This window comes from Belonocnema kinseyi, chromosome 3 (genome assembly GCF_010883055.1).
Source record: "Belonocnema kinseyi isolate 2016_QV_RU_SX_M_011 chromosome 3, B_treatae_v1, whole genome shotgun sequence".
Taxonomy (NCBI): domain Eukaryota; kingdom Metazoa; phylum Arthropoda; class Insecta; order Hymenoptera; family Cynipidae; genus Belonocnema; species Belonocnema kinseyi.
Window position 1 is genome coordinate 71,697,170 of NC_046659.1, and position 13,118 is coordinate 71,710,287.

At 25.2% G+C, this 13,118-nt stretch overlaps 1 protein-coding gene across 2 annotated transcripts in view; it reads right to left on the reverse strand.

Annotated features, from left to right (window-relative positions):
* Positions 1 to 213: 213 nt before the first annotated feature.
* LOC117169157 (rho GTPase-activating protein 7) overlaps positions 214 to 13,118 on the reverse strand; it is a 407,356-nt gene continuing 394,451 nt past the window's right edge. For both annotated transcript variants that reach the window (XM_033355372.1, XM_033355371.1), the window contains 5 exons: positions 10,996 to 11,327; positions 9,321 to 9,472; positions 5,996 to 6,280; positions 3,435 to 3,614; positions 214 to 583 (listed from right to left, as the gene is read on the reverse strand). In XM_033355372.1, coding sequence (XP_033211263.1) covers positions 469 to 583; positions 3,435 to 3,614; positions 5,996 to 6,280; positions 9,321 to 9,472; positions 10,996 to 11,327 — 1,064 coding nt within the window. In that variant the 3' untranslated portion in view covers positions 214 to 468. The remainder of the gene's footprint in view (positions 584 to 3,434; positions 3,615 to 5,995; positions 6,281 to 9,320; positions 9,473 to 10,995; positions 11,328 to 13,118) is intronic.

The following is a 13,118-nucleotide window of genomic DNA, read 5'->3' on the forward strand; positions in this document are numbered from 1 at the left end:
ACCCTAAAAAATTGTATGATACTCTCTACAGTAAAAATTAGCTTTGGTCCGAAAATAAAGTATAAAAGTTGTCAAACTGATCAACTCTGATGAATCATGTACAACATGATTTTCTTATTAAATTAGCAATTCATGATGCGACATCAAATGTCTCGGCTTTTAAATAAAAAAAGCTTTTGTCATATTCTGCTCAAGACTCAAGTACGTTTCGCATTGCTTTTTTAAAGTTCCGATTTCCTCGGATTTGGAATTAAAGCAATGCATAAAAGACAATAATCATCACGAAAGGTGTAGTTAGTCTCAGGCCCTGAAAACGAATTCATTTTCGTTTCTATTTGTGCAAAATGCCCACGATTTGGAGTATTTTTTCCTGATCGAAGATTTTTTTTAAATCCTCGGATTCTGGGTTTAGATTGAAGTAGAGTGTAACCCTCCGTGCAGCATAGATCGCTGCACGGAATTCCTGTCTCAAACTTTACTCTCTGGGCCATCCGTGGTGTGCTTGAAGGAATTGCGGATTTTACTCAGATGAAGAGCAGCAATGTGGCCGTAGGTTTTGTTGTACCACTCTGGAGTTCTTCCTCTGGAAAAAAATAAATTCCATTTTGAGGATTTGCTTTAGATTTCAGAGAGCCTAAAAAGCTCACAAAACAGGGCAAACGGGGTGATTTTTCAGAAAAAATATGGTGAAAAAAAAACAAATAAAAAGATTAGTTTTTAACTGAAATAATGAATCTTTAATAAGAAAAATTAATTTGTAACAAATATTTTTTATTTTTTATTAAAAATACTTGGTTTTTATCAAAGAAGACGAATTTTAAAGATGATTAACTCATTTTTCAACAAAGGTGGTAAATTTTTAACAAACATTAAGAATCTTTATCTAAAAAATACTATTTTCTAACCACATTAGTTATTTTTAATCCAAAGTAGGCAATTTAAATGAAAAATGTGCATCCAAAAAAAAGGAAATTTTTAACAAAGTAGTTTAACTTTTAACGAAAAAGATCCATTTTCAACCAAAAAGATTAATTTTTTACCAAAAAAGACTGATTCTTTAATGATAAGAAATTATTTTGTAACAAATATTTTTTATTATTTATTAAAAACACATTGTTTTTATCAAAAAAAAATCAATTTTCAGCTTGGATTTTCTAACAAAACAATATAATAATATCCAAATAAAAATTTGATTTTCTAACCACATTGGTTATTTTTCATCCAAAGTAGGGATTTTAAATGAAGAATATTAATATAAAAGAGTGCATTTTTAGCAAAGTAGTTCAACTTTGAACGAAAAAGATCCATTTTTAATGAAAAAGATTAATTTTTTACCGCAAAAGACGAATTTTTAAGAAATAGTTCATTTTCCAAACAAAAAGATTAATTTTTAACTGATATAATGAATCTTTACTTTTTAAACATTAATTTGTAACACATATTTTATATTTTTCATTAAAAAAAACTTGGTTTTAATCAAAGTGGTGAATTTTAAATAGACATTAAGAATCTTTAAATAAATGAATTTTTAAAAAAATAGTTCAACTATCAGCTAAAAAGAGGAATTTTTGAAGAAGTTTAATTTTCTATCGAAAAAGATAACTTTACAACTTAGATTTTCAAACAAAATAATATAATAATATACAAATAAAAAATACGATTTTCTAACCACATTGTTTTTTTTTTTCATCCAAAGTAGGGAATTTAAATGAAGAATGTTCATCCAAAAAAGTGAATTTTTAAAAAAGTAGTTTAACTTTAAACGAAAAAGATCAATTTTCAACAAAAAAGATTTAATTTTTTAAGTAAAAAATACGAATTTGTAAGTAAATAGTTCATTTTTCCAACAAAAAGATTTATTGTTAACGGAAGTAATGAATCTTTAATAAACAAAATTAATTTATAACAAATAATTTTAACTTTTTATTCAAAACACTTGATTTTAATCAGTGAAGACGTATTTTTAACAAAATAGTTTAATTTTCAACTAATAGATAAATCTTCAATCAAAACAATTAATTCGTAACAAAATCGCTCTTCAAGAAACTATAGTTAAATTTTCAACTGAAAAAAATACTTTTCAACCAACGATTTCAATTTTTAATTTAAAAAACAGATTAATTAAAAAAAAAAGAATTTTCAAAAACACAAGCACACTTTGAGTCAATGAGATGAATTTTCAAATAAAATTAATTATGAATCTTCCATCAGAAAAATGAATTTCTAACCAAATAGTTGGATTTTCTACAAAAAAGTTACTTTTCAACCAAAAAAGCACGTATATACAGAAATGATGAATTATGAACCCAAAAAATAAAATATTAACTTTTTCAACCAAAGTGATAAATTTTTTATTGAACCAAAAAGATGAGTTTTCAACAAGAAATTTTAATTTTCAATTAAAAAAAGAAATTTGAACTAAAAAAGATCTATTTTCAACCAAAAGTTAATTTTTAATTAAGAATGTACTAGTCGATATTTCAACAAATAAATAAAAAAATAAATATAAAAAATAAAAAACAGTTGAAGTCAACCAAAAAATATAAATTTTCAACAAAATATTTGTAGTCGTAACCATAAAATAATAATTTTTTAACAAAGATGTTTAATTTTTAACGATGAAAATTAATTTGATTAAGTTGTATATTGAGGAAAAAAGTTTACTTTTAATTTTTCAACCAAGTAGTCGAATTTTACAATTAAAACATTGTTTTTTTTATGATAGCGCATTATCGTGAACAAAAATATTACTTTTAAACGAAGATCATAAATTTTCAAAAACAAAAAAATTCTTTTCGACTAAAAATATGACTTTTTAACAAAATAGTTAAATTTTCAACAAAACAGTTTATTTTCAAACCAGAAAAATGATTTTAAAAAAATCATTTTTAACCAAATGATCGAATTTTCAAACAAAAATGATTAAATTTCATCCAAAAAATGTTTTATTTTGAACCAAATAGTTGAATTTTTAATCCAAAAGAGTACATTTTCTGTCCGAAAAGACGAATACTCAACAAAACAATTGAATTTTCTTGACCATATTTAAATTTTAACTGAAATATTACAATTTTTAACCAAAAAGAATAAATCTTTAACTAAAAATTGTTGGATTTTCTAATTCAGTTGTATTATTTCACTTTGCTTTTGAGAAACAAACCGAAAATTAAAAATTTCTTATAAATTTTTCTTGAACATTTTTATTTAAAAATAAAATTATAGGCATAAATGATATTATATTAATTTTAATTCTTCTTCGAAAAAATATTAAAGAATTTGCATTTATTCCTAAAAAAATTATGCCTAGGAAAATTACTATTATTGGTTAATTATTATTATTAATTATTATTCCTAGGAATGATTTAATGTCTGTTTGTTTTAAATTTTAGATTAGAGAGTTAATTTAACAATAATAAATGGAATAACAAACTCACTTCGTGTCAACTCTCGAGAGATGCATTATGCGAGATTTTCCACTTCCACAAGGTTCGATCAGATATCGGGAAGCCAAAACAATTCCTCGTGTACCACCAATCATGATCGGAGCGTCTGGATGCTCCACTGAAGTTTCCACTATCACACAAGCATCCTTTGGCAAATCATTTCGCCATGATCTGAAAAAGAATTGATACAAATGGTTAAATTTCAAAATCCAACAAACGAATCGAACTATCTGAGTTTATTTTAGACTTCACAGCCCAATATATTTTTTTATTTTATATTTCATTTTATTTCATTATCATTGATTAGATATATATTTTTTCACGAAAATAGGGGAACAATGGGGCAATAGATTTTTAAAAATAATGTAGTTACCATATAGAATTTAATAGAAAACGCTTTAAATTTCTAAGATTTCAGGTCGAAATAAATTTCATTTCAAACAACAAAGATAAGTTTTTAACCGAAAATATAAATTTTCTATTAAGAGATGCATTTTTTAGAAAAAGAGTTAAAGTTTCAAACCAAAAAGTCAAATATATTAGAAAGCATGAGTTTCAAAACTGAAAACAACAATAAAAATCTTATTTTTAACGAAGAAAAACTTTCGAAAACAAAAATTACAACCAAATAGATGAACTTTCAAATAAAAAGTAACGCAATTTTAATAAAATAGTTTCATTTCAAACAGAAAAGATTAAACTTGAGACAAAACAGTTGCATTTTTAACGAAATAGAATTTTTTAGATATTCAATAGACATTCAAAAGCCATTTTTGACTGAAACAGATGAATTATTAACGAAATAGTAGAATTTTTAAGAAAATAGTGTAATTTTGAGTCAAATAGTTGAATTTTCGAATAAGGTGAATTTTCAAAAATTTCAAGTAAGAAATTTAACCTTTCGACAAATATTTGAATTTTCAAGAAAAAATATAAATTTTCAAGGAAAAAATGAAATCGCTACATTTGCAGATTAAAAAATTAATTTACAATAAAAAAAATTCAAATTTTCCATAAAATATTTAAACAAAAATAATGAAACTTTAACCAAAATACACTTTTTACAGGAAAGAAGCTAAATTTGCAACCAAAGGAATGAATCTACAACCAAAAATTGGATTTTTAACAAAGTAATGTACCTTTTACACAAATACTTGAATTTTCAATAAAAAATATAAATTTTCCAGGAAGAAATGAAATCGTTACTTTTGCAGATTAAAAAATTAATTTACAATAAAAAAACACCAATTTTCAATAAAATATTTAAACAAAAATAATGAAACTTCAACCAAAGTACTTTTTTACAGTAAATAAGTTAAATTTTCTACCAAAGAAATGAATCTACAACCAAAAATTGCATTTTTAACAAAGTAATTTAACTTTCACACAAATACTTGAATTTTTAATAAAAATATAAATTTTCAAGGAAAAAATGAAATCGTTACATTTGCAGATTAAAAAATTAATTGACAATAAAAAAACACAAATTTTCAATAAAATATTTAAACAAAAATAATGAAACTTCAACCAAAATACATTTTTTACAAGAAAGAAGTTAAATTTTCAACCAAAGAAATGAATCTACAACCAAAAATTGCATTTTAACAAAGTAATGTAACTTTTACACAACTACTTGAATTTTCAATAAAAAATATAAATTTTCAAGGAAAAAATGAAATCGTTACATTTTCAGATTAAAAAATTAATTTACAATTTTAAAAAACACAAATTCTAAATAAAAGAGTTAAAGAAAAAAGATGAAAATTCAACCAAAATAAATTTTTTTACAAGAAATAAGTTAAATTTTCAACCATAGAGATTAATCTACAACGAAAAATTGCATTTTTAATTTTCAAGGAAAAAATGAAATCGTTACATTTTTAGCTTAAATAGCAGGAGTAGTTGAATTTTTAACCCAGAAAGATGAAGTCTCATTAAAAAATGTAAAAGTTGAAGTTTAAGAAAAAGGTTTTAATTTTAAATCAAAAAAAGTTTAATTAAAAAAAAATTAATTTCCAGCGAAATAGTACATTTTTAAACGAAAGATAAACTTTCAACTAAAATTATGATTCTTAAAACTAGAATAGTTAAATCTACAGTTTAACAAATTAATATTCAGTCAAAGATGATAAATTTTCAATACAGCAACTGAATGTTTACCGAAAACTGATAAATTGTCAACAAAACAGTTACATTTTAAACCAAAAAAGATTACATTTCTACCAGAAGATATAAACTGCCAATTCAAGAAGAGGAGTTAAAAAAAATTGTATTTTTTTCATCCACGAAAGATTTAAATTGAATTTTTCAACATCAAAATATGATTTTTTTAAGAAAAATGGTTATTTCCAACCACATAGAATCAACTTTTAATCACAAATAGTTAGATTCTCTTGTAGGGCTCTATTAACTTAAATCGCATTAAAGCAACAGAACGAGAAAAAGGGAAGGTTTTTTGGAAACAGGAGACAATATAACTTTTTAAAAAAGTAGGAAAATAGGGTAATAGAGGAAATTGTGAATTTTTTTTTATTTTATATAAAAATATTTACCTCAAAACACAATAATCCCTGACAGGCAAAGGCGGACTCATATTTCCAGTTGCGTACTGGAAGACCTCGACGTTCAGGTCTAGTTTGCTGATGACCTTATACTTCAGTAATTGATGATCCCAGATGTCCCTTTCTCTCAAAACGCGACGCAAAAGTTCATTCGGAGGTGCTTCTACATCAGTCGAAACTCGCCAAAGACGAAGCGGATGTCCGTCTCCTACTTTCTTATAAGCCATTTCCACACTGGATTCTGCTGGATTGTTCACCGTAACCCATCCGCGGCTTCTAAAATCATTATTAAAAAAAGAAGATTTAGATTTTTCTCAAACTTCTAATTTTTCGATGTTTGAAACTCCTAAAAACATCTTCCAAAAGTTTAATCAGGATGTCAACTAAAATTTGGAAAGAAATTCGTTTGTAATTTCCGGGATATCTTTAGACTTTTTCGGATATAAGTTCTCTCACTTGAATGATCACTTGGATTAACCCTTAAAGTGCATTGTGGGTCTCTGATCCCCCAAGCAGTTTTCAACTCTGATAAACCATACTTAATTCAAAAAAATATAGTAAGTGTCGCCATCTAGCTTTAGTTGGAGACACTAACTGTAAGTAAAGTCGTTTAGCATACTGCGTACAAAAAATCGTGGGGTATCCTACACCCAGTGTGCACTTAGTGAGTGAAAAAGTAATTGTGGAGCCATTTTTTTAAATTTTATTGATTTTTGTTTACTTTCTAACGTAAGTACATCATATGAAGTGAAATAATTTTTTTTCGGTTATTTCATACTTTTTTCCTTTGTATATGGCTTACAACTTACGGCAGCGCGTCATGCAAGAGCAGACTGTGTATGTGCTGAATAAAAAATAATTGTTAAAATACAGTTATATATGTCTCTTTTTTCAATTTCTAAAGTTCCTTAAGTTTTATAATAATAAATCGATTTAAGAGAAAAAAATCCGATTCATCATTTTATCATAAAACTGACTTTTCAACTGTGCTAATAAATATCTTTTTTGAAATCACCCATGTTGCAATATTCTTTCATGAAAGTACACTTTCAAAAGTATAGTAATGAATTTTCAGGTTAAAATAATTAAAACTGCGTGAGTTATGAATTTTTAAGTAAAAAACCCGTCTTTTCACTTGTTTTTTTTCTGTTCAGTAATTTTGTTAACAAAGTTAAAATAAATAAATCGCTATAAAATCAACTCTATCTTATAAAAGACACCTCAAACTATATCGGATAATTTAATTGTGTCAAAATATTCAATAGGGGTTCAATAGTACATAATTAAATACGCTGGGGTGATAAACACCCACGATGCATTTTACCGTGATTTTTACCATAAATGCACTTTGAGGGTTGCAATTAAATTAATGAAAAAAACACAAGAGTCCTCAAAAAACATTTTTTCAATTGTATCGATAACAGACTTCACAAAAGGAAAAATAAAGAAGATGAAAATAAATAAATTTTTAACAATGTTGATATTCCAAACAAAAAAGATGAAATTTCTATCAAAGGAGATGAATTATCAAACGAAAAGGACGAATTTTCAACAAAAGAGTTAAATTTTGAATCAAGAAGATGAATTTTCACCAAAAAATTTCATTTTTAAGCAAACAGTTCAATTTGAACAAAAATTTTATTTGCTATCGAAAATTACCATTTTTAATCAAAAAGAATGAATTTTCAAGCAAAAATATAATAGTAGCTTTTCAAAGAGAAAGAATTAACTATAACTTAATCTATTTAAATCTATTAAATCCAATTTGAATCGCTTTAAATTCCTAGCATTTTGAATAAAAAATATTAACCGGAAAATGTGAATTTTCAACCCTTTAAATTTGAAATTTTTATCCAAAAAGACAAATTTTTCAAAACAGTTAAATTTTTAATACAGATATGTGAATTTTTATCCTTAAAATATGAATTTTCAACCAAAAGGACGAAGTTTTTACATTATAGTTAAATTTTTAAGTAGAAAATGTTCTTTTTTAACCAAGAATATCCTCAGCTACAGATTAATTTTTTACATGGAGAAATATGAAATTTTAAACAAAAAAGTTGATTTTCGATATAATAGTTCAATTTTCCACTAAAACGTTAAAATTCCAAACACAAGAAAAGTATTTTTAAGGCAGCAGATTAATTTTCGTCAAATAAAAAACTGAATTTATAATAAAAATTTTCATTTTCAATCAAACAGTTAACTTTTACATATTTGTGAAAATGTATAGCTGAAAACATAAATTTTTTACAATGTAAAAATATAATTGTAACCCAAAAATATGAATTTTAAACAGAAAATTTAATTTTTAATCAAATAGTTCAATCTTCTGCTAAACTGTTCAAATTCCAAGCCAAAAAAAGGATTTTTAAGGCTTAAGATTAATTTTCGTAAATTGAAAATCTGAATTTACAATAAAAATGTTGATTTTAAATCAATCACTTAATTTTTTTTATAGTTGTGAAAATTTAGAGTACAAAATACGAATTTTCTAGAAAACAGTTTAATTTTTAACCCGAATAAATTTTAAACAAAAAAGTTCATATTTAACCGAATTGTTTAATTCTCAACAAAATAGTTGAATCTTTAACCAAAACAGATTAATTTCTAATCAAGCAGTTGCATTTTTAACCAAAATAATTGATTTTTTAACGGAAATAGTTGAACTTTCAACAAAGCAGTTAAATTTTAAACCGAAAAGGATGACTTTTTAACAAAATTGTTGAATTTCCGACAAAACAATTACATTTTTTACCAACTAATACAATTTTTAAATAAATTATACCATTTTTAACCAAAAAGGATTCATTCTTATCAAAAATATAATAATACCTTATCTCTTTCACAATTTCCCATAGATCAATTTTGTTCGCATTTTAGTGAAAATCGTGAAATTAAGTAAAAGAAAAGAAAGACTTTGAATCCTGCGATAAATAAATTGAAATTTTTATCATTTATAAACCAAAAAATAATAGTTTAAATAAAAATTCAAATTCATTTTCAATACTTTTAAAATATCAAGTTATAAAACTAGAAATTTTGCTTTAGGGCACTTAAAATTCAATGCATATTTAATACAAAAATATCACTAAAAAAATATTTTCCTGTGAGATTATTGAATATGATGAAAGTTTGATTTAATTATGTATACAGTACTATAAATTTACTTTAAAAATTAAAAATAATTCGTTATTTCATTTAATATTACAATTTTAAAAATACATTTTAGCCTACTTGGAAAAATTCCAAGACTTTTCCCTGATCAACAAAATTCCCTGGCATTTCCAGGTTTTCCAGGTCAGTTGATACTTACTTTTCTCGTGCCTCTTTCAATAAAGCTGACGTACACGCATGCAGATATCCCCTCCATCCATTATTCAATTCAGATCCAAGTTCTTCCAAGCCGACTGGAATGCTTTCTTCCATGTAGTTGAACCGGCATTGAGTCAACATGTCTGTCGAAACCTGAAAAAATATTAACAATTTTAGTTTTAATTATAAAAATTTTTTTAATGTCCAAGAATTTATGTTTAGCGAATTCTCTCGAAAATAAGCTCAGCATTTAAGCTCGAAGAGATCATCAAAGAGAATTTAAAGCATTTATTGTTTAAACAAATATATATTATAATGAATACATATATTTGTACAAAAATATTCTAGAGTGAATTAAATATATGCTTTTTTTAAATTATAGAGTTACTGCAAATCAGGTAATTCCAAATTGTTTGTGTAAGTGCCAACAAAATGAAAAAACTTCGGGTGCGAATTCGCACCAGTGTACCTTTTAAGGGTTAACATTATTTTTTTCAACTGAAAGTAAATTTTTTTTACTGAAAATGTAATTATTCTATTTTTAGTTGAAAATTTATCTGTTTTGAACGAAAATTCAACGTTTCGTTGAAAATCCGTCTACTTTGATAGAAGAGTACTCTCATTATTTGAAAGTTCCCCCTTTAGGGTCAAAAATACATTTTTTTGGTTGAAAATTGAACTATTTTGTTGAAAAATCTTTTTTTTTTTGTTTTTTTGTTGTTGAAAATTTAACTTTTTAGTTAAAAATTCACATGAAACATTTCATTTTTTTGAGGAAAATTTACCGTTTTCAATAGAAATGTAATATTGTTCGTTAAAAAATGTTGTTCTACAGAAATTCTAACTATTCTTTTTTTTTATTAGGAATTCAATTCTTTGAATGAAAAAAATAAATAAATTTAGTTAAAAATTCATTTTTTTTAATAGAACATTCATCTTTTGGGTTGAAAATTCTACTATTTCGTCAAAAATTTGTATTTTTGGTTGAAAATTAATAACTGTATGATTAAAAATTAATTTTTTTGGCTGAAAATTCTTTTCTTTCTAGTTAAAAATGTATACCTTTTATATGGAGCTTAACTTTAAAAAAAACAAACTATTTTGTACAAAATTCGTTTTTCTTTTTCGTTGTACATATATTTTTCTAAAATTGTAAATATTCTAATTTTGGTTTAAAATCGATTTTTTTAGATGAAAATTGACGTACCTTGTTGAAAATCAGTCTTTTTTGCTAGAAAATCAATCTCTTGAGTTGAGAATTAATTAATTAATTCATTTTTGCATTAATATTATTAATATTCTAGGCGCATGGTTGATTTTATACTAAGAATAATTCAGAAATTGGGATATTGTCACAACCCTGAATAAGACATTGTTTAATGCGAATGTTTTCTATTACTTTAACTTTTTTTTTAATTTAAATGAAGCGCCTTTTCCAATTTAAGGTAATAAATTTTCCCACGAAATTTAAATAATGTAATTGTTTTGAATAAAGATAGAAAATGCGATTTTTAAAATCCTAATTCAAAATTCTTATAAACGCTCATTAAATATTCAAAGCACATAAAGGTCGAGCATATTCTTAAGCATACTAGCATGCTTGAGAGAATTTCTCCGGGCCCTTAAACTCTGTAGAACAGTATTCTCGCTCTAGATAATTTAGAATTTTTTTTTACCATGAAAAGTTCGCGATGGCATTTCACTAGATACATAAGACAGTCCTGCGCAGCCTTATTTTCCGAAAGTTCTCTTTGATCAGGAATTCCAGTCTTTCTCCTTCGGGGCGAAACACTATTCGACCTGTTAGTGACGTTCGGGTTGTGGCTGAAGTGAAACAAACTAGGTGCTAAACATACTCCCAAATTGGAGGGAGTCATCTGGTTGAAGTGAGAATTATTCGCAACTTGATTCAGAAAGTCTAAGAGGAATTCCAATGCTTCTCGATGTTCATCTGGCAAGAGGAGGAGAACACACTGAACAGCATCAGGTCGCAGTTCAAGTGGGACATCTGAAAACAAACATAAATATCGTGTATCATCTTAAGTATCTGAAATCATTATTGTTGCTACACAAAGCCTGGAAAAAAAAATCCCGGACAATTCCAGGTTTTTTCTAGGTATCTCAAGTTTTTTTTAGGTATAATTCATGGCGAGTTCATAATGTTTTTCTAGGAATTCAATTAATATTACGAGATGTTCTTAAATATTTTAGCATAATAGATTAAGTAAATAATTAAATAATACGAAAACTATAATAATTCAATGCATATTTAAGTAAAATAACGTAGGCACTATATTACTTTCAAGTTAATTTAAACCGTTGAAAATTCCAAACTTTTCAAGTGGAAAATTGTATTTTCAAAAAGATAGATGAATTTTTAACCAAATACTTGATTTTTTAACCAAAATAATTAATTTTCTACCAAAAAGACGATTTAAAAAATAAATGAATTCCCAATTAAAGAGTTGAATTTTCAACTGAAAAAGAACATTTTTGTCAAACAAATAGCTGAGTTTTTATCTAAAAAAGATCAGTTTTCAACTGATCAACTGAAATTAAATCACATCTAATTTAACTTTTTAACCAAGTAGTTTTATTTCCAACCAGAAAAATGAATTGATTACTAAAATGAACAATATTTAATTGCAATACTTGAACTTTCAATTTAAAAAAAATACATTTTTAAACAAGACGATTAATTTTCAAATAGGATGATTAATTTTCTACCAAGAGAAACGATTTTTCCAAAAAATAAATGAGTTTTTAACACAAAAAAAGTTGAATTTTCAACCAAACCAATCATTTTTCAACCAAAATGATGAATCTTAATCTGAAATAGATTTTTTTTTAAAGTTGACTTTTTGAGAAGAGTTTAATTTTGAAATAGGTAATATAGAGGTAGTAGAATACTTGATTTTTCAACAAAAAAGATGAATATTCTACGATTTTTAACAAAATACATCAATTCTTAAGTAAATGTTTGCATTATCCAGTAGAAAAAGATAATTTTTCAACCAAATTTGTGGAACTTTAAACTAAAAAATATCAAGTTTCTACCGAAAATTAAATTTTTTAATTTGAAACAAGAATGTTGATTGTCAACTGAAAAAGACCAATTTCCAACCAGATAGTTAAATTTTTAACAAAACTAATAAGTTTCCAACTAAAATGATGAATCTTCACCTGAAACAGATTAATTTTAAAGAAAAAGATAAATATTTGAGAAAAGAGTTCAATTTTGAACCAATTAGTTTCATTTTCAATCAAAAAGATATATTTTCAATAAAAATGATGAAAATTTAACTGGAATATTTGAATTTTAAACCAAAACGATGAATCTTCTACCACAAAGACGCTTTTTTAACAAAATAAAAAATGTTCAACTAAACATTTGCATTAGCCAACACAAACAGACAAATTTTCAACCAAATAGTGGAATTTTAAACAAAAAATATCAAGTTTCTACAATTGAAATAGTTGCATTTCCAGTAAAAAAAAATAATTTCCCACAAGAACGAAATTATTTTTTTTTTAATAGTTAAATGTTCGAACAAAGTGATGATTTCTCAACTAAAAGGACAAATGTTAAACTAGAATCATAAAATTTCAAACAAAAAGATTAATTTTAAACCCAGAGAATTAATTTCTACCAAAAGTCAAAATTTTCAACTAAGAAAGATCATTTTTTAACTAAAGATTAAATACGAGGGTAGTTCAATAAGTCCTTAGAATGACCAACATATGGCGCGCGAATCGCTCCAAATCATCTGTTTTCAGTCAGCACCACTCCCGACTAGAT